At 39.2% G+C, this 21,042-nt stretch overlaps 1 protein-coding gene across 1 annotated transcript; it reads left to right on the top strand.

The window, feature by feature from the left end:
- Positions 1 to 1,561: 1,561 nt before the first annotated feature.
- Positions 1,562 to 16,033, top strand: NMBR (neuromedin B receptor; the record flags this gene model as incomplete). The annotated part of the gene is made up of 3 exons (XM_080341857.1): positions 1,562 to 1,977; positions 12,938 to 13,286; positions 15,632 to 16,033. The coding sequence occupies 3 exons, from the start codon at positions 1,562 to 1,564 to the stop codon at positions 16,031 to 16,033; spliced, it is 1,167 nt and encodes a 388-aa protein (XP_080197983.1).
- Positions 16,034 to 21,042: the final 5,009 nt, after the last annotated feature.

The following is a 21,042-nucleotide window of genomic DNA, read 5'->3' as shown; positions in this document are numbered from 1 at the left end:
TATTACTTTTTGTTTGATAATCTTATAAAAAGGTTATTTAGGATAAATCGCTAATATCTGTTAAATTAAATTCCTTCACTGGACAGCGTGGCACGAACAGGCTATGTATTAATGCTTTTCTTCTGGTATTTCAGTGGTCAAACTCTTTCACTTCAGCAAGTCCTCCATGCATTTGTTTGCTCTCTCCATACACCTGTCATAAACCCATAGGGCTTCAAAAGAACTATTTTAGTAATATGAACAAGCAAGTTCACTGCAAGCTCATACCTTCTCCCTTTTGAGAAGAGGAAGGGAAAGAATCCATCTGCAGAGTATGTCACTGGCAAATGCTGTTATTCATCTGCCTTAGCTCTTTACCTTGAAAACTTCAGTCCAGTAGGTCTGCCCCTCTTCCAGCATATTTGCACTGCTACCTGTGTTCATGGCTTCTGCTGGAAACAGTTGGAGCTGTTTGGAAAGACTACATGTGCAGACTCTAGGAAGTAAAATGTATTATCTCACTGGAAAGCAAGAAACATTAGGAATAAATGCTTCACTTTGAAGAGGTTAACAACGTTCACCACTCTGTTATACCATTTGAATAGTAAGTAATGGATAAAACATCTCACCTGTCCCCATTTCCATAGTTGACAGTAACATGAAATGCAGCTTCGCAAATCAAACCCTGAAACTTTAGAGGCAGCTGATGTCGTCAAGCAGGGTCAGAACCCATAGCTGGATAACAGAAATAAAATCCCCTCATCTCCAAGTCCCTCGCTCCCTGTCACCCTGCATTTCAAAGCGCCGTGGTTTCACCCGGGTAAGATACCGGACGACGGGCTTCCCGCTGGCGATCCCGCCTTCCGCCCGACGTGGCGGACAGCTCCCCGGTTTGCCGGGCAGTGCCTCTTGGGGCTGCGCTCCGCATTTCCCCTCCGCGCAAGATCCTCCTCGGCGGCTCGGGGGTTGGGGCGAGAGCACGAGCGCTTGCAGGAGGAGCGGCGGGGCGGCTCCTCCCAGCACCAGGTATAAATCGGGACTGCGGAGCAAGCCGCGGGCTTGGTCTGCGCCTCACCCCCGGGTCCGGCTCCGCCCGCAGCCGCGGGGCGAGCAGCACCAGCGCCGCTGGACAGCGCCGGCGGCTCCACGGCAGCGCGGACCCTGCCCGCGGATCCCCCGGGTGTCCACTCTGGCCCCCGCGGGCGCGGAGAGACGGCCGGACCGCGGCTCCGCGGCGGCGGCGGCGCCCCGAGGACGCTACCAGGGGCGAGGACAGGCTGCGGTCCTGATGGCAGTTGCTGCCCAGGAGGCTCAGGATCTTGCCCTCCCTCCCCCCGGGAGCGGGCTTGTCCGAGGAGCTGAAAGGGAGCGGCGCGGGATTTTTTACCCCCTCCACCCTCTGCCACTGCACAGGCGGACAGCGCTTCCTCTGCATTTCTGAGAGGAGAAAACTCGGCAGAGAAAAAGCGGAAGGAAGAAAGGCAGAAGGGAGAAAGTTGGTTGACTTGCAGGGAGGTGAAGCTTTCCAGTGGTTCCCATTGCACTTTGCACGGGACAACTCCGATCTGCCTGAAGCTGGAGGATGGAGGGAGAGCTGGCTCCCGAGCTCACAGCAGTGCCCCTCGGGGAGAATGGGAGCGCCCTGCTGGTGCCAGACACAGCCCTGCTGTCCCCAGCACGGGGCACGGCCATGTTCATCATCCGCTGTGTGATTCCTTCACTTTACCTGCTCATCATCACTGTGGGCTTGCTGGGTAACATCACCCTCATGAAGATCTTCATCTCCAACAGTGCCATGAGGAGCGTGCCAAACATCTTCATCTCCAGCCTGGCTGCCGGTGATCTACTGTTGCTAGTGACCTGTGTGCCTGTGGATGCCTCACGGTATTTCTCCGAGGAGTGGCTCTTTGGGGAGGTGGGCTGCAAGCTCATCCCTGCTATCCAGCTCACTTCTGTTGGTGTCTCTGTCTTCACCCTCACTGCCCTCAGTGCTGACAGGTAGGAAAGCTGGGCTGCCCTGTCTCAGCTCTCTCCAGCTTGGGCTAAAGCTAGCCAGAGCTGGCATGAAAGGTAAAGCACCCCTCTGGTAAGGCATCCCTGGTTTGCAGTTCCCTCATTCCAACTTATAAGGTGCTTCTCCCTGCTTCACTGACTGATGGCAAGTCTGGTTGATACTAACTTAAGTTAAAGGCTTTCTGAAGATGGGTGCACCTGGGCCTCTAACTTCCAGGATACCAGCTGCAAGAACTGCCTCCTGCACCTCTGAGATGGTTCTGTAACAGCTCATATATTGAAATCCTATTCATTAGAGGAAGATTTTAGACCCTAAATACAGTCTGTGACAAAACACAGTGATATGTCAATAGGGAGTGAGCAATTTAAACCAAGTCAAGCACAGAGGTATTTTTAATAGATTTGTTTCTTTCTGCTGAGAAATTGTATGTGTGTGTGTGTGTGTGCATGCGTGTTTGCGCCTAGTAGAAGAGCAGATTACTAGAGGTGACTGCCAAAACTTGTTCAGCCTCTGGGAATTTGAAGGCACCAAACTCTTCTGCTGTAATTATCAATCTTAAACTTTTTGTTCTAACATTTTGGCTTCTTCTGAACTTATAGAAAAGAAAAAGAAAAGAAGAAAATTACTCAAAACAAACTAGAAAGTAGGACTGCCATCTCTAGCACTTGTCAAATTAGGAAGAAGCAAAGACCTGGACCCCAAACTTTTCCTTCCAGATAACATAGATAGATACTTAAGGGAATTATAGCAACTGAATGGCTATTGGACTGTGCTCCAGGCTCTGAAAGACAAAATCTGGCAGTGTAATTGGCAACCTTAAATTAAATGAAATTATCTTTCCTCCATTATCTAAAGATTTATTTATTTATTTATTTATTTATTTATTTCCCAGTGAGAAATGAAAATGTTCAATTGCTTCAATTGCTTCTCCATAGGAAATACCCCATTTTCTTTCGTTTGGATTTTAAGTCGAACAAGTGCATTGGTGCATGATGTAAAAGCTTGAGTTTAGTAATGTGTCTTCACCCTTACAATAATGTTTCTTTAAAACTTTAAATCCTTTTTCTATCGACTATTACTGGTTTTTGCCTTTTTTTTTTTTTTTTTTTTTTTTTTACCAGTTTAGTAAATCATTTGACTCCACCTGAGAGCAGTCTTCAGTGGCCATCAATTTCAGCGATGTTTGAATCAAGACCTAAACTAGTTGTGTGTAAACATTTTATAACATATGCAAATGGATCCTATTTTTGAAAAAAAAGCTTAAAAAACATACTTTAAAGCAAACTCCTGTAACCCCCTGGTTAGAAGTGAACACCTCTAACTCCCTGATTACCTCAGTTAAAGAGTATGTAAAAAACTGTCCTTGGAGGGTCAAGCAAATCTTGCAGTTTTATTTCTGCTCTATTTCCTGTGTTTAAAAGTATAATTACAGTATCTTATTTGAAAAGGGAAGAAGTTATTTGCAGAGGAGGTAGTATCTGTAGTGAAATAGAATGTGAGGGAATGCTGGTGATTTAATGTTTAAGGATTCATTTACTTTTTATATAGTTTTGGACCATCCATTGTTTGCTTTTTCCATATAATTTTATGTGCTTCTTTTAACATCAGGAAAGATTAAAGAAGTAATAATGCTGAATCCATTTATATTGAAAGCATTAGCTACAGATGGTGTGCTGTGACCATATAAACTCATAACAAATACATTCCTCTAGGATTTTTGAGTCCACAATATAGATGAATATCAGAGAAGGTTATTTTAAGGATTTGACAACTCTCTTTCTTTATCCTTTGTAGTTATATTTTCAGTTACCGAGAACAAAAAGCACTTCTTTTTTTTTTCCTATCAGAAGAGCAGTCACTGACTTCAGAGACCCATGTCTTATCTGCTAGTGGCCAAGCCATCTTTGAGTGAACTTGTCTGGACTCTCAGTGGAGTATGGGTTGGACTCAGGTCTACGTTTTTGTATGACACTTGTGTTGAAATAAAGGGGAGGCACTGGTGTGGAGACATTTTTGTCACACTAATTCATAGCCAGATCCTAACATGTGTCATCTTTACTAGATCAGCTAGAGGTAATTATGTCAGAAGATCAGGAGTGGTGGCAGCATCCTGCATCTGAGAGGTGCTGAGGAGGTGAGGCTTGGCTTGGGACAGTGTTAACTCCAGATAGGCAAATCTCACATAGGATGTTAGCAGTTTGGAAGCAGTGACGTTGCTAAAAAGGCTCCATTATAATCTAGTGTGTATTTTATCTTCTATACAATGTCTTCTCAGTGACTCCTTCTTTCACAGATAGTGCTGATAGAATGTTTTAGTATATGACCATTAAAGCTTTTCTTGCTTTTTATTCCCTATTACTACAGAGTGTATAGAACTCCAGACACTGATGGCACTAAGGAATGAATCTACAAATATTTAGAATCCTTTACAGTGTGCCTATGTGAATTAGGATAAGGGAGGTTGTCTTGGTTTCCACGATATAATGAGCACTTATTGTTTATGTGGAAATTCTGCATGGCAAATTACATATATATGGTACATTTAACAATAACTGCTACAAAAACAATGAACTCTGAATGATTGTTACTTACAAATTGAAGCTACAGGGAAGAAAAAGTAGTATTCATTGCATATATTTATTTTTTAAATTTGCTTTATTTTGTATGAGTTATTGTCACAGAAGTTCAACTCAACATCACTAGTGCTTTCAGTGTGACAAACATACACCTTCTTTCAGAAGCTTCCTTATCTAGTACTGAGGTGTTTTGTTGTTGTTGTTGTCATTTTTGTGTGTGTGTGGTGGGGGGCGGGGGGGGGAGGGTGTTAGAGCATTGTTTTTTGTTTGGTTGTTCTTTGTGTTTGTTGGTTTGTTTTTTTTTTTATCAAACATGTTATGCAACTTGTAACAGTGCTTCTCAGACTTTCCTAGAAAATACTTGGAGATTGAAATTGGCAAAACGCAGCAGATCTGCCCAAGGTTGCCCATCAACATCCCAGGAACAGCAGCTGGTCCTACCAAACAGTCCTTCACACCCTTGAGCTCCTGTGGGTCTTGCTGCTGTGGGTGAGCAGTGGTGCCCTGCTGCAGCCCCACACATTTTAGGGCAGATAGGGGTGGGAGATCAGCGGCACTGGTGGGGATGGTGTCAGCAGAGATGATGCAATGGTGGCACTGGTTGTGGAGTGTGTTGTCATCGGGAGATGGTGAGATCTCTATGTCTTCTGGGGTACAGAAGGCAGCACAGGAACAGTGCTGCTGAGCCAGATGTCTCCTCCCATTGCTGCATGGGAGATATGCAGTGACAGAATCCCTGTCCCTCAAGGCCACTACTCCTCTTGCTGGGGGACAAAAATGTACAAAAAAATTATAGGAAACTAAGGGGGCCACAGAGCAGAACACTCCCAATAGCACTCAGCACACCCTGAAAGTGCCCACAGAGCTGATGCATCACAGCCAGTGGTGCACTTCCTAGAGGTATAGTGGCACAAGGAATTAAAAATGGGTCCCCTGTTGAGCTTACTTCTCCAGAGGCTGGAGTTTTGGTCAGGGCTAATGGATGTTGATTAGAAAGTTCCAGGACTTGCTGTGGTCTTGGATAAGGAAGGTAAAAATAAAGAGGTGAGAGGAGAAATGTAGCCAGAGGGACTACAGCATGGCACACATAAAGAAAAGGTGTGCCACCGTGTCGTTACTGCAGAAAGGACAGCAACTAGGGATGAACCTGACTTGAACTATGCCTGACTTGAACCATCTGTGAACTTCTTCACTGCTCCAGGGAGCAGTTTTTCAATTTACATTCATGGTGGGCCATGCATTTTACTCAGAATGCAACCTGGGTCCATGGGGCTCCTCACCTTCTCCTCAGAGTGAGAGATGTTGCTGCTTTGTGCCTGAGTAGGAATCTAGGGTAAGGAAGTGGATTACAAGAATGGAAACATGTTTTCAAGATGCTTTTCAGAGCTAGGAGTCTGGATGACACATAAACCTTGGTGCAGAGAGGTGGCTGGAAAAGTTCAGGGGCCAGTGGATTAAGAAGGAGTGCTACAGTGTGCACCTCTGGCCATCACTGCGTTACTGTGTATGCTGATGAAAAGAAATTGTACACATGAAGTGCCAAGAGACCTGGGGTGAATAGACTTTGAGGGAATAAATAGCAGCCCCACAAAACAGCTCTAGATTTGTCCCACATAGTCTTTCCTTTTCTCTTTGACTGTCATTTATGCCTCATTTTTATGTGATCTGTAAAAATAGCATCAAATTTAATTCTGCTACTTTTTCTAGATTGAATTTTCTTTTTAATGAAGAGTTTAAATGTGTTAGCTCAAATGCAGTCCTGCTGCACTCTAATGAAGACAGTGAAGCTGAACAGTGGAGCAACTCACCCTACTGCAATTGAAATAAGATCTTCTTTGTGTTCTTCCCAAAAAGTGTGACAGAAAGACACCTTTGATCAGGCAAATACTTGATTAACCAGGTAACTGAGTTATTTTTCATTAGTGCTGTGACTCCTTTCCTGTATATTAATAACAAAGGAGTTTGAAATGTAAATTCATTCTTAAATAACTAAATGCAATGCCTGACTCAGATGCTTAAAATGTATTCTATAGATTTGCATAGCTAAACTATTTGACCCTTGTCTGTTTGTTTTATTTCTTTATTTATTTGCTTTAAGTTTGGAAGATTGCAGTGTGTATTTTTTAAAGTGTAAAAAGACTCAGAAACATTTTGTGCAATTTTAAATCTATGATGTGCTGACTTCTGACTAAAACTGATAAGAAAACCCATTCTGGCTCAGTTTGCATGTCTACTATCTCTTACTTCTTGGGGGACTCAGGAAATGTTTTGAAGACATTCAGAAGTGCGAAAAGATGCCCTAGTAACTACTTTAGGATTTTGCATTAATAAAATCATCCTTAATAAAGATTTCTTTTTACTCTTTAGAATTTATTTAAAGCTTCTTCTCTTGTTAAGTGCTGATCCAGGCTGAAATATAGTGATTGGAGACCTCTAAAATCCTGATTTCTTGTTACAGGGGCCATTACCAACAGAAGTATAAACTACCTATTTTATTTGGATGTGGTAGTCTTTATTGGGAGATTAGAGAATTTAACGGAATGGTTATAGGTGTCCTGCCAATCCTGTCTGGCCTCCAGGCTGAAGAATAGGCTCTTATGTTGTTTAGTTTGCTAATATACATGTAGCAGATATTTTTGTTAGATTTGGCTCCTCAATGACTTGGAATTATCAAACTTAAATATAACTCTAATGGAGATACTGACATATATGCACTTTTCTGAATTAAAGCCAGTGAAACCATTCACTATTACTCCTCACAGGAAGAGACCTGAGGGAATTACTGATGGTACTTTTAACTAGTGCAGTTATAAGTATATGGGCTTAGACAAGTAGATCTAAAAAGCCAGAGTGTAGGCAGTGAGCTAGCATTGCAAGGGTTATATGGGCTTGTAAGACATACAGTTAGCTCATGTGAGGGGAATGGCAAGAGAAAGAAGTAGCAAGAGAATAAAAAATTAGAAGAAAAGAGAAATCTCTCCTCTGAAACACTGGGTGGACAGGAAAGGTAATATATTTCATGCTAAACCAAAAAACAAAACACACACACACAAACACAAAAACAAAACCAAAAAGAAACAAACAACCCTACCCACCCAACTGAAAAATAGAAACCAAACCAAACCACAAAACTAACAACAACAACAACAAATCCCAAACCACAACAACCAAAAAAACCTACAGAAAAAAACCAAAATATTCTGGAAAACTTATGTTTTAGTTCTCTTCCAGGTGGAGAAATCATCATCCAAAAGACTTAATCAGACTTTTTTGTTGAAGCATTATTGATAGTTTTTGGCTCAACAGAGCATATTTCTATGGAGTAGAAAATTTTTTCCATTTAGGAAAATCTTAGCATTTTCCCCTTGAGAAACAGACCACATGCCATTGACATTCATTTTAGTTGTGCTTACATATGGTCTGCTAGTCTTCATTTCAAATACTATTTATTAATATTCAGCTATCAGACCTCTGAGATGCTCATTCTGGTAAATGCAATTCTTGCATAGAACAAAAACATTAGGACTAACTATAAAAACAAAAAATCTACTTTAAATTGCAATAATTTATAAGAATAGAATAGAATAAATGTGAATCTCGGGCTGCGTGGGTGTTGTGAAAGAAGTTCCCACAACAGTGGACATCAAATGACTCCACATTGTTCTCTGCTAGATAAATTGTTCTCCTCTTCATGATGCAGCTGGAGTTGAGTCAAAAGAGCTGCCCATACAAGGAGAAGGGGTTTGACCCCACCCAAAATCTCATTCTGCTTTAATGGAGTGAACAACACCTGGACATGGTCATAGTATTTTGGACAAATATTGACCATACAGCCATGTTTCCTATTCTGATATATTTATATCATTTTGTATCGTTAGGCTAAACTCTGTCTTTTTATATTTGAAATCTTCATGTAATGACGCAATAAAATGCAAACATATAAATGTTTTTAAACAAATAAATGTTTTTCGTCTAGTTTGCAGGAAACACAGTCCTATGACACCGCAACATCACTAGAAAGAGAAGCTTTATGGTAAAGCCAATACCAACTCCTCCAGATCCAGGATTAAAATGCAATTTAAAGTAGTATGGATTGGCCCTGCCTGAATTAGGTCTCGGCTTGGTTTATGACACAGAATCACAGAATCACAGAATGTTAGGGATTGGAAGGGACCTTGAAAGATCATCTAGTGCAATCCCCTTGCTAAGGCAGGAACACCTAGATGAAGTTACACAGGAAGGTGTCCAGGTGGGTTTTGAATGTCTCCAGAGTAGGAGACTCCACAACCTCCCTGGGCAGCCTGTTCCAGTGTTCTGTCATCCTCATTGTGAAGAAGTTTCCTCTCATATTTAAGTGGAACATCTTTATTATTATATTTATTTATTTATTTATATTGTGATGGCATGTAGGAAACTAGGTGATAAATTAGGGTCCTATTTGTGGTAGGTGGTATATGAACAGGAACAAGAAGAAAGTCTTTGTCCTGAAGGGCTTTTAAGTAGAGACAACAGATGACTCAGAAACAAAAGAACAAGGAAATATTGAGGTGATTCTGCTTAGAATGGCAGGCTGTAATCATAGTCCAGTGGCTGCCTACGTGTTATCTAGTTGTTTTGTTTTTTTCTTTTTAATTTGTTTTTGAAGGTCATCACAAGAAAGTACTCTAGAAAAAGAGGTAGTGCTGCAATGGAGGCATAGCTAAGGGCTGATCATGGAACAGCTTATTTTGAAGTCAAGTATGTGGGAGGGGAGAAGCTTTATGGATGCAGAAAAGACAGGAATAGAGCTTTCCGTTCTAATGGGGAGCTGAGAAATACTTTTATGAAGGCCTTTGAAAACAAAGGTGTGGAGAAGCAGATAAGCTATACTGGAGTTTAGAAGTCAGGAATATGTTATAACTTGGGAGGAAGAGGATATTCTTTTTTCATCATTTTTTTGAGTTTTGTAGAAGGAGGAGATTGCTTTATAATGAAAATATGCTATACAAACAAAACCAATATCTGCAGAATGGGCAAGTTTGTGATTGTGTCTGTTGGCAGAAACCACACCTCCAAAGAAAGGAAACTTATTATAAAAGTATTTCCTGATCGGGGGTGCCTTTGTTAGTAGTGATAATGATAGAGGATGTAGAAGACATAATTTACATGAAGACTTTTAATTAAAACCAAATGCATATTTATAATTACTTCCTGAACTTCATGGCAACCTATAATTTTCTTTTTTATTTTCGTCAGTGAAGTAAAGGAAAGGATGGATTTTGCTTACTAATTTGACTAAATAATTTGCACCCTTACTCTGATGTACCAGTATTGTTTTATTGATAGAAAATATGCACTTTGTAATTTGAATGGTTGGTGGCACGTTTTAGCCTTACACTGGTTTTATACAAAAGAAGAGGCTGGATGTTCATTTTGGGAACACTTCTGATTTCACTCAGCTTATATTTGGTTTTATCTGTAACCTGTCTCTTTCTACTCTATATCTTTTCAAAGATATAAACAAGATGACAGATTTTGTAAAGTACTTAGTGCCTTTTCCTTCCCATTGACAGTGCAGGGCTGAGTCCTAGGAAGAAGAATGCTGTCTTGTAGTCAGATGAAGTAGCAAGTAGAATTTTGATAGAACTAAATAAGACTTTTCTTTTGGGCTGAACCCAGCTGTTTTTTTGAAAAAGGACACTCTGCTCCAATGCCTTCCAACTTGGAATCAGTCATAGCTCAGGGAAAAGCATGCCGTTTGCAGAAACAGCAACATATGCCAAAGCACAAATATATGCCACATCTTCTGCTAATATAAAGGCTTCTGAAAATGTCTCTCATTTAGATACTAACCAGATCAAATGCTGCTAAAACAATTAATTGTGACGTGGTCGTTGTCTTGGGTCGTAAGGCTGTGGTCAAAACAGTTTGAAACAATGCAATGGGAAAAGAGAGGGTGAAGAAATATCTGTAGTACAAAACAAGATTTTTATCCAAAGTCATTCCCCCTCTCCCCACAGAGTACCCAAGCCAGCTCTTTCCCCCGCAATGTAGTTTTAAAGAAATGAGTATATGTAAGGACTTGATGTAACTTCAGTTGAATGAAAAGAAATGAAATGAAATGAAATGAAATAAATGGTCTGTGTTTACGTAATGCAATCAAGGCAGACAGCAATAGGAAGCAAATTATAGAATAATAAGGACACAGTTTGTGCTGGGGAATATTCATGCTTTGTGCAGAAGCTTCTGTCTTTCCTATGACAGTTTAAAGGATTTCTTTACACCTTGGTGTCCAGGGACTTTCTCATTGTGTGTTAGAAGAAATGGTAAACATAAATTAACAGAGATGGTTTACTGAGTTTTGTTTTTTACTCTGTGGTACAGGTGAACACACAGTAAAAAACATCTCTCTGAATTCAGAGAGGATATGAACATAAATAGCCATTATTTTTAATTATTTAGTGATAAGACAATTTATCACCATCCTGAGAGAGTCCAAGACACATTTTGACTCAAATATTCTCTGAAGAAAAAGTTTGCTAGGGTACAAAGACAGTGCTGTGCTCCAGACATTTTCATGGCATAGCCCACTTTACTGTTGGTTGCCAGCAAACTCATAAGCTGCTGCATGAGGGTGTAGCTTTTATCTGCAGTTCCTCAAAGATCTGCTTAAGGTCTTGAGGGGTTATAAAGTACCTGTCAGGATATGTAAATCAGCCATAAAGGGTATTTGAGATCTCAACTCCATTTCTCAGCATTCCCTTCAGCAACTGTATTATATTTAGCCATAAGCTAACCCTTGGCATGTATTTAGACACCTGTTCATACCCATAAATATTTATATTTCTATATGCATGTATATGTATCTACATGCATGGATAAAGAGTTTTATCACCAAGTAGAGATGCCTAAGTTACAGTTCTTCTCACTCTAAGCTCATTGTATCACTAACAGAGAAAAATAAGCACCTCAGAGAGGGTTTCAACACACCTAAAATCTGAACCACTCTGTCAAAGTACACATCCACTAACTAGAAATATCTGAAGATGAATAATGTTACATACACGGAATATGAATCTCTCATGATTCCCTTCTTCCTGTTAAATTTCCTTCAGATATTAAAGAAAAATAATTTTTCCATTTCTCAAACCTTCTTCAAAATCAGAAAAAAACCCACCCATCCCAAATCAAATCGAAACTAGAAACAAAAAATTGAAGAAAAAAAAAAAGTACATCAGAAAAAACAACCTTCCAAATTACCACAGCTTAGACAAGTGGAAATGTTTTGTTTAATGTTCAGTTTTTAATAAAAATATTAAAAGATAAGCTACCTACATAATGAAAAAAAAGCTTTCAAAATATATTAAAAATTGACTCAAAACATTAAGATTTCCTTGAAATATTTTTCTCAGGTTAGGTTTGGCTTTCAAAACTGACCTTTTCTTATAGAAAATTTCACTTTCTGGAACAATTTTTTATTTTTTTTAATGAAAGAAGTCCTGACTAGACTCTACTTCTATCTATTTATTTTCCTTTGCTCTAGTATGGTATCTCCATTCTCTGCAATTCTTCCTCTTTTCATTGTAATGGTTATGAAATTATCAATTCCGCAAAAGTTTATATGTACTCATATATTACGAAACAGTTTCCCAAAACACAGTATAGAGCAGGAGATCCCAACTACTGTTGTGGAAATGTTTACTTTGTTTATAGTAAGAGTTTAATACTTCTGAACAGGCTGTTCGGAGTCATTCCTGCCTGCCTTTATGAAGACATGTGTATTCCAGGTGTTATAGCTGGGCCTGCATATCTGTGTGCAGAAAGGTGCCGGGCTGGAAAGCCAAGAGCCACCACTGCAGTGGTTGTTGCTGGTCTGACAAGAGGTGGTTAATGCTGATAATTGCCATGCGCTCCTAGAGGGCTGGTGGAGCCCAAGAGTGGGAAAGTCATAGTGGTGGGCACGGGGGGATCCTGGGCTGTGGGAGCTGAGGAAGGAAACAAACTCTAGTGTGCATGTGCTGGTGTGAAAGTGAGGTGGAAGTATGGAGGTAGGATGTGCATTTGTGGATTTGCTGGGAGGACTTGGGGAAATAAAGAGCGGAATTATGGCTGCTTCTGCCCTTTCACGAGGATGGCACGTAATGGGCACCTACAGCCGCCGGTTGTATCCAGGACTCCTTTTGCCCCTTCTGGTGGATATATGTCTGCAAGTGAAGTTGAAGATTTAGAGAATGCAAAATTAAAAGAGATTACAAACCCATTGACATGTCAAATAAGAAAAAAATATGACATCATTTTAATCAAAGCTATGAAGTAGCCTCATGAATCACATGTTGAATTTGAAAAGATACCTTTTAATTTGCATCTGATTTTTTTTAATCAATTTTAGGTACAAAGCAATTGTAAATCCCATGGATATCCAGACCTCCAGTGCAGTGCTATGGACCTACGTTAAAGCCGTTGCCATCTGGGTAGTCTCCATGCTCCTAGCAGTTCCTGAAGTGGTGTTCTCTGAACTGGCCCACATCAATGACACAAATAATGCTACTTTCACAGCATGCATACCATACCCCATGACAGATGATATGCACCCGAAGATCCATTCTGTGCTGATTTTCCTTGTGTATTTCCTTATTCCTCTTGCCATTATTAGTATCTACTATTATCATATTGCAAGGAGTTTAATAAAAAGTGCTCACAACATCCCTGGAGAATACAGTGAGCATTCCAAAAAGCAGGTAAGAAATTTGCTTTTTACATCCCAGTGAAAGATTTGTGTGTTGTATACACTCATAAATGAAAGTGTACGAACTATAACATCCGAATTGTTGGATTTTGCAGAGGATTATTTCCGTTTCTACATGCATGAACTAAGCCAAGGATTATCTGTAAAATCTTCTTGTTTTCACAATTACTCAGTATTAAGCCCAGTAGGTAAATGATGAGAAGCAAGAAAAAATATAAATTCAGTGTCATCACTTCATACTCCCAACAAGAAAGAGAATTGCCATATGAGTTTGTAAGAGTTGTTAGTGTAACCATTACTTGTATTCTTACTGAGGAGCAATGTTTTTGTAGCTAATGCTGCTGACTTCACGTATCTCCATAGGTAGCCATTTTGGGAAGAAATCTTACATGGACTTTTTTTTTCCTCTCCTTGTTTTATTTGTGCTTGGAAATTAAAAAGCTGACATAGGTAGGGAAAATTTTCTTAGGGGGATCTAAGGTTCTTCTCAGACCACAGAGTGCTGTAAATATGAACACAGAGCATGAACTGGTTATTTTTTGACTTTCTCAGTAGTTCTTTCTTGGATACAATACTGAACTCACACTTTTCTAATATCCTTTCTATTATAGATGCTATAAAACTTTAGGTATAGGCTGGACAAAGTCAGCTTCCCAGCAAGGAACAGGAAGCAATAAGATTGCAAAAGGCTGCTCCTTAGCAGGACCATTTCTATACACAAACAATAGCTTTTGCAGTGAAAGTGCCTCAGTCACTTTACAAAAGTGTTGTTATTGACAGAGAAAAATACCGATGCCCATTAAAATAGTTTGGAAGGGTTTTCTCTGCTAATATTTTAGAAAATACCTTTACACTCACTGAAATATCTTTGCGTATATAACATGTATGTAGCCTTTTAAAAAGAAAGACCACATTCCCTCATGTCCTTTTGCTCAGCATTTCATTTCTATTCTAGCCTATTTCTTGTCAAAAATGCATACATATTAGCCCTTCATGTATTATTTTATTTTGCTGTGAAATATAGAGAGCCTTTTGGCTGAACCTTCAGGATGGAAAAAGCATTTAATTTATATCACATTTCTAAACCCACATGTTATTTTCAAAGTAAGAATGTATTTTTTCATTCTACCTAACTAGAATGTTAATCTATGAGGCTCAGAAGAATAGAAAATTCCAGTGTACTTACATATGTCCCAGCAAGAGAATGTAAATTCAGACTATTGTTATCAATTCATGTTTCTTTAGGCCATAGCACAGAAGTGTAATATTCACCCTATAACTCTGTACCTTTTAGTCTGCCTTTGCAATCTCTCTGAGTACAAATCCTACCAAATTGGAATGGTAGAGTTTTCCCATCTTTTGTGAATTCCCCACTGGTTTTGGTTTAGGTGAAGCCAGGAAAACTACTTTAGATTTATTTCACAGATTTTGAGACTCTGTTAGAATAAATTCCCTTGAATTTTTTCAGGTTAAAACTGATAGAAAATTGAGCAAAGCCAGAAAACTTTCCTGCCTCTGCAAAACTTTGGTACCTGATGTGTGTAATTAATCTTTTGGGAGGAATATGTAGGAATTTTCTGCCTGTCTTTGGTACCTTTTACCTGGGCAGCTGCCCTCCCTCTCTCAGTTTGGAACCACTGTGTAGGCTCCTTTCCTGTCAACTTTTCAACGGCTCTCAGTGTCTACATTGTAATCCAATTATACTTCAGCACTGCAATTAAGGTACATTACTTTCATGTCATTATTGAAGATTAACTGAACCTTTCACCTTACCCTGGAATTAAGAAGCTTCAGACTGTGCAATGCAGTTTTGGTGGTTTGTCTAGGACAGAGGTGCAAGCTGAGGCTTTTCAGGCAAAACAATGGAATGTAAGTATCATTGTATAGCTAACACCCTAGCATATCTCTCCATTTCACTTACAATGTCTCTACATTTCAAAGCCAGTGGTTTCTAAATAGCTTTCTAATGAAAGCTACCTTCAAGCCAAGCATTGAGATCTCATTAGAAAAGGTTATGTTTCATGTTACAGTTTGGTTCCTACTTTCAAGCTAAAAGCCAATGGTTACTTGGGTCATGAATCGCTCTTGCTGTGTATCTCATATAGAAAGAGCAACCTTCTGTGACTGCAAACAGCCAGGGTCTGTCACTGAAAGTAAACTGAAAGTGGAAAGTAAATGAGATAGAAAAAGTAATTCAGCCGCTGAAGGAAGTCTTTTTACTGCCCTTACTTATGGTAGTTGTTAAAGTGAATATAAAGTATAAATGTTTTAATTAAGCCTGTTACATGGAATAATTCTATTTGCTATTGTTCATTTGGGTTCTCTTTTTCTTTTTAGATGGAAACTCGGAAACGTCTGGCAAAAATAGTTCTAGTTTTTGTTGCCTTCTTTGCTGTCTGCTGGTTTCCTAACCACGTGCTGTACATGTACCGATCTTTTAATTACAATGAGATTGATCCATCGACAGGACATATGGTTGCTACTTTAGTGGCCCGAGTGCTAAGTTTCTGCAACTCCTGTGTCAACCCATTTGCACTGTATTTTCTCAGTGAGAGTTTTAGAAGGTATTTCAACAACCAGCTTCGTTGCAGGAGGAAAGCTCAGCAAGAGAGATCTGCCAGCTACTTGCGCAACTCTTCTGCCATTCAAATGACTTCCCTGAAAAGCAATACCAGGAACACCGTGACTAGCACAACACAACTGAATGGGCACAACTTGAAACAAGAAATGTCATTATAATTTAATAGGTGTGATTTTTGACTGTGGAACACATTTGAACTTTTTCTTTGCAGTTTGTACCTCACTTTTGGCTCTCTTATGCTTAGACCATCTGAGTCCTCTGCACAGAGGATCTGTTAAAGACTAGCCAATCTGAGGTTATTTTACACCTAGTCTTTTAGAAAGAAGTGAAGAGTATGGTTTATTGAGAAAATAAAACTGATTGGGTTCTTATTGTACTTTAAAGGATATGCTAATATATGTTTAACATATAAGAAAAGAAAATAGTGAATATTAGTGTAGTTGGTCGAAATTTGCTTTAACAAGTACAGATTTTCTGATATAAAAATATGTATTTTTAACTGAATATTGATCCAAACTCATGTCTTACTCTAATAGATTTTGCATGTTTTTAACTGTGCTGTGTGTACAAGCATTGCTCATTAAGACTGGTAGGCATTTTTTGAACCAATTAAGGAGCCATTGCAATGCATAGATTCTAGTTTCAGATTAAAAAAAACAATCAAGCATCCAGTGCCAGATCTTTATCTCATTTAAATCTAGCTTGCTTTTTCACTTTGGTAGACAGACAGACATTCTCAGAATTTACTTTTGGGGTTCTGTTTGCTGTTGGGATCAGAAGTTTATCTGCTAAAATTATATTCCTTTCATGATTATTGTGTCAAAAGAAAAGTGTTGTGCAACGTGTAGGTTTTCGAGAACTCAGTGTCTGAAAACTCATTTTTCTAATTCGTTAAGTCTGCAACATCATTGGTTTAGAGTGTTTACATGCTTTATATTTGCTACAACTTGCTGATACCAGTACACAGCTAAGAAGGACACTAAGAGCAATGGGATAGCTGAACACTAAAAGAGGTAAAGTTCTGAGTGGCTTTTTCAAAGTGGGTCTGCAGCAAGGCTTCCCACAGCTCTGAGCAGTCCCAGAGTGCAGGACCCAGATGACTAGCAGACAAAACCAAACTGAAGGCTGCCCTGCAGGAACACATTTAACATACTCCGATCACTAATGATCATCCAACCCAACCCAAGGGACCAGACAATCTCCAGTCTGAAATAATCCCCAGGTAATGAAATGTGGTCAGTGCAGATCTGGGACTAAACCAGCAGAGAATGGTGGGTGAAACTGTAGTTACCAATTACAATCCTCTCTAGAATAAATTTGCTAGGAGGGCTGCTCTCTCTTTTCATTCACATTCCTCTCCTGGGGATACCTTATACAAGGCTTGCAAAGGTGCCCTTCAGACCACAAGAAAGCAAGCAATTAGGCTTTAAACACCTCTTTTTTGACTCCTTTTTTCTTTTAACTCTTTTTCTTTTTTCAAATCAGCTCGTGTGTTAACACAGCTAGTCAAAGAGGCATAACAACTCAAGCTTGTTGCTGCAAAAACTCATGTAAGGCTACCCACAGGAAAATTTCTAATCTGTCTCAGGGCTGCACCAGCTCTTACTGAAAGAGCTGATGGGGTAGGAGCTGATTCCTGTCTTATACAGCTGCTTGTTGTCAGACTAATAACCGTTCCCCAAGCCAGGTGAGAGGTTAGTTGGGGCAGGGTCTATTCTGGGTCTGAGCTCCAAAGAGGAGATTCTCACAATGGCCTTAGGAGGAAGGGCAGTACTGGCTGACAATGGCATCTTGTGGAAGTAGGTTTTTTATGGCTAGTTCATGAGCCAAATGTAATTTTAAATAGATTTTTCTTTTAAATTGGGTGGAACTGCTCCAGCACAGATCTGTCTCTATCACAACAGTGTAACCTGTACTTCTGCACTGACTTCTCCAAGGTGAACAGTAGAAAGTACACTAGCAATTTAGATTGGATTTCAAAATTAGTTGCAAGTCTTATAATTTCAAAAGCTCAAGTGCTAATACAGTGTAGCAGGTTATAGTTGCTTTTGTCCTTATTAATGCACTTGCTGTTAATTTAGTTCTAGTTGTAATTCTGTGGAACCAGCTGAAGTTCAAAATTTCTTCCTCAATTCACATATCTTCAAGGCTAGTTATCCTCCTACTCCAACTTTATAGCAACAAGAAGATATATTGATGTAATCTGTATGTTATTTTAGCTGATTACCTGAAAAAAATCCTCAGCTGATAGCACTCAACACAGAAACTGACAGATTGAAGATCTGCATGTCAAATCAGCATGGTCCAGCTGGTGGAACCTACGGTATGTAACGTAGTTAAAGCTGTGTGCAGCATTCAAATAACAAAATTTATGAAGTTCAGAATGGACCAGCTCCATACTACTTGCCCTAGCTGACTTCAGAGGCCCTGTCGCTTCAGTGACTCCTTGGAAGTCTTCATATGAAGGAGCAGATGGACATGGTCTTGTAAATCTACCTGCAATAGTTTAGGAAGTTGTCATCTATAACTGCCTAGCACTGCCTCATTCTTGTCTTGCTCCATTTTGCTCTATTATCTCTTTCCGTGCCTTAATTCTGCATAAGCCCACATGTTCTCAGAACCCCTCTTTAATTTTATTACACTAATTCTTCCAGAATGCCAGTCAGAGTTTTGGATTCCCCTGCTCTGATCAGTATTGAATAATTTTTACTCATGGATATTTTACACCCACAAAACACGAAAGCTTAAAGCCTTCCTTTCTCAATTCTCAATAATGATCATTGACTGCAATCAGGTTTCACTTTTATTTCTGCATTTTTTTTTTCTGGTTCCCTGACTCATTTTGTTTGGCAATTTCTCTACACATCGTAACATTTCATAGAACTTCTAAATCCATTTTGTTTTTTTACTTCTTGAAAGCATTTGTCTGATGCAGATATTACCAGATGACACAGGTAGCCTACCAGAAAAATAATAATCTAATTTATAATAGATTTGATGCTTGTGTTTGATTTATACTCTTGACTCAGTGTCTTAAATTGCAATGTGTGGTATGGACAGCTTAAATCTGCCTGCTGGAGAACTGCAAGCTATAGCCTGTTATTTTTTTGTTGTGTGTGGAAGGTATTCCCAGATAGACCATAACTTCTTCTTGTCAGGAAATCAGCACAATTTTGGTTCTTTATTTCCCAGGCCTAATATTCAAAGCCTGTTTGAGTAAGTAGCCTAAATTGTATATGCCTTCTCTCAAATTCTTGTGGTGTGGTGTGGGGGAATTAGTCAATCTGTCTGGAGCTTTACTAAGCATATTGCTAGCCCAGTCTGTACATTTTGGAAGTGTCTGTTACTGTGCTTTTATACACATTGTACATCTGGATGTATGATGCTATTTCCAGACAACACTGCTTACTAACCATTAAAAAGATGATTGCAGAACACATTATATGACGTATTTTCTTCTAACTCTAGTCAAAGAAACCAAATGAGATCAATACAACTTTTCATGTACTACCTTGAAGTCTATGCTAAAATGATTGTTAAAATGCTACTTGATTTTTGTTGTTGTTGTGAAACTTTCTCATTTCAGAAACATCAGTTCTTTTCTGTCTTCCTCTCCTGAATTTTGAGTTGCTTTCTTTCAATCATATTTTTGCAACAATTGAGAAAACTACCATGCCTTCTCACAGTATTTAAAAATGAGAGATAATTACTTCCTCTGTGTAAAACTTCTTTTTTTTCTAGACTAGACCTAGCACAAAATAAGTCTGATAGCATCTTATCACCGTATCCTGCCTGTAATAGAAACTTTACAAAGCTGGATTTTGAAGTGTCAGTATGGCTGAATTCTCAATGTACTTGGGGTACCTCATTTAGCGTTACACAGTGCTATTTGTCTTCAACAAAGCCACTTTTGTTACAGTATAGAACAATGTCTTTACTTTTCACAACACACCTGCCCCACAGATATTTGTCTTAACAGTCAAAACAGATTCAAAGAAATAAAAGCACAGGAAGAGTCAATTTGGGAGTAGAAGAGAAAAATGCTTTCTCATAATTTAAACAGATTCATATTAAGTTGAAGATTTGCAGTATTGATTTCCAGTATAATTTCTTTCTTCACTTATTTCTAAAATAAAACTCTGTTGCACAATAGGCAGCCTTTCAGTGAAATCACAACTTGACCTCATAAAATCACTGAATGCCTTTGAAAATCCACCTGAATGTTTGTAGTACTTGTAACAATATCACAGGGCTTTACAAGGATGCTTGGTGTTACCTACTGCTGGCTTCTTCCTTTTTTCTGGTACGATGATGAGTCTCCTCATCCTCCTGCCTGTGTAAGGCTAGTGGGGCCCCATCCACTGTGACAGAAAGGGGTATGGGAAGAGGAAGAATGAGAACAAGGATAGACCAAAAAGATATGTCTTCAAATGATCTTTGCTGGCTCAAAGATTGCCAATGTGACTGCAGTTTGGCAAACAGTTTAAAACATAGAAGTTTTAATCCCTTAGTATCTGGATGAGAAAGACATCTGAAAATGTACATGCTGTAGCTCAAGCATTTTACCTTCCTGAAGAAGTTTTATATTTCAAGCTGTGGAAATATACAGCAAAGCCAGAACAAAGTACGATTCACAAGTACATTCAGACACTTTTGGGACTGGTCCTGGTCCAGTGGAGAGAAGAGGCTGACTGAAGAACTTGACTCCATGCCTTATGTTACTGCATATTTTGCAGCCAGTAAACTGTCAGGTCAGAACCAAAAGTATATTGCTTAGTCACATCTGCTTTTGATTACTTATTTAATTTAGACAACTTGTCTAACTTCTGATTGTTTCTGACTTATTTCTGATTCTCAATATTACTGCTATTTTTGTGACTAGCAACAATGTGAAATAATTGTGTTTGCTTTCAACAGACATCCACTGATGAATTTTATGATACAAGTCAACAGGAAAATGGCAATATACTGGAGATTAATATGTTCATTTTTTTTTTAGAGGGTATAGTTGAGGATTGTCAGCATACAAGGTAAATTAAAGAAGTTTGGATTTTGTATTGCAACATGATACAGTTAGGTAATTTCTATAGCATTGATTTTGAACAGAAACATTATAATACATGGCCGTGCTTAATTAATCTGGTAAACTGTTTTTTATTTATCAGGA

Source organism: Nesoenas mayeri, assembly GCF_963082525.1.
Source record: "Nesoenas mayeri genome assembly, chromosome: 3".
In the NCBI taxonomy this organism is placed as follows: domain Eukaryota; kingdom Metazoa; phylum Chordata; class Aves; order Columbiformes; family Columbidae; genus Nesoenas; species Nesoenas mayeri.
This window is presented reverse-complemented; position numbering and strand designations above follow the sequence as displayed.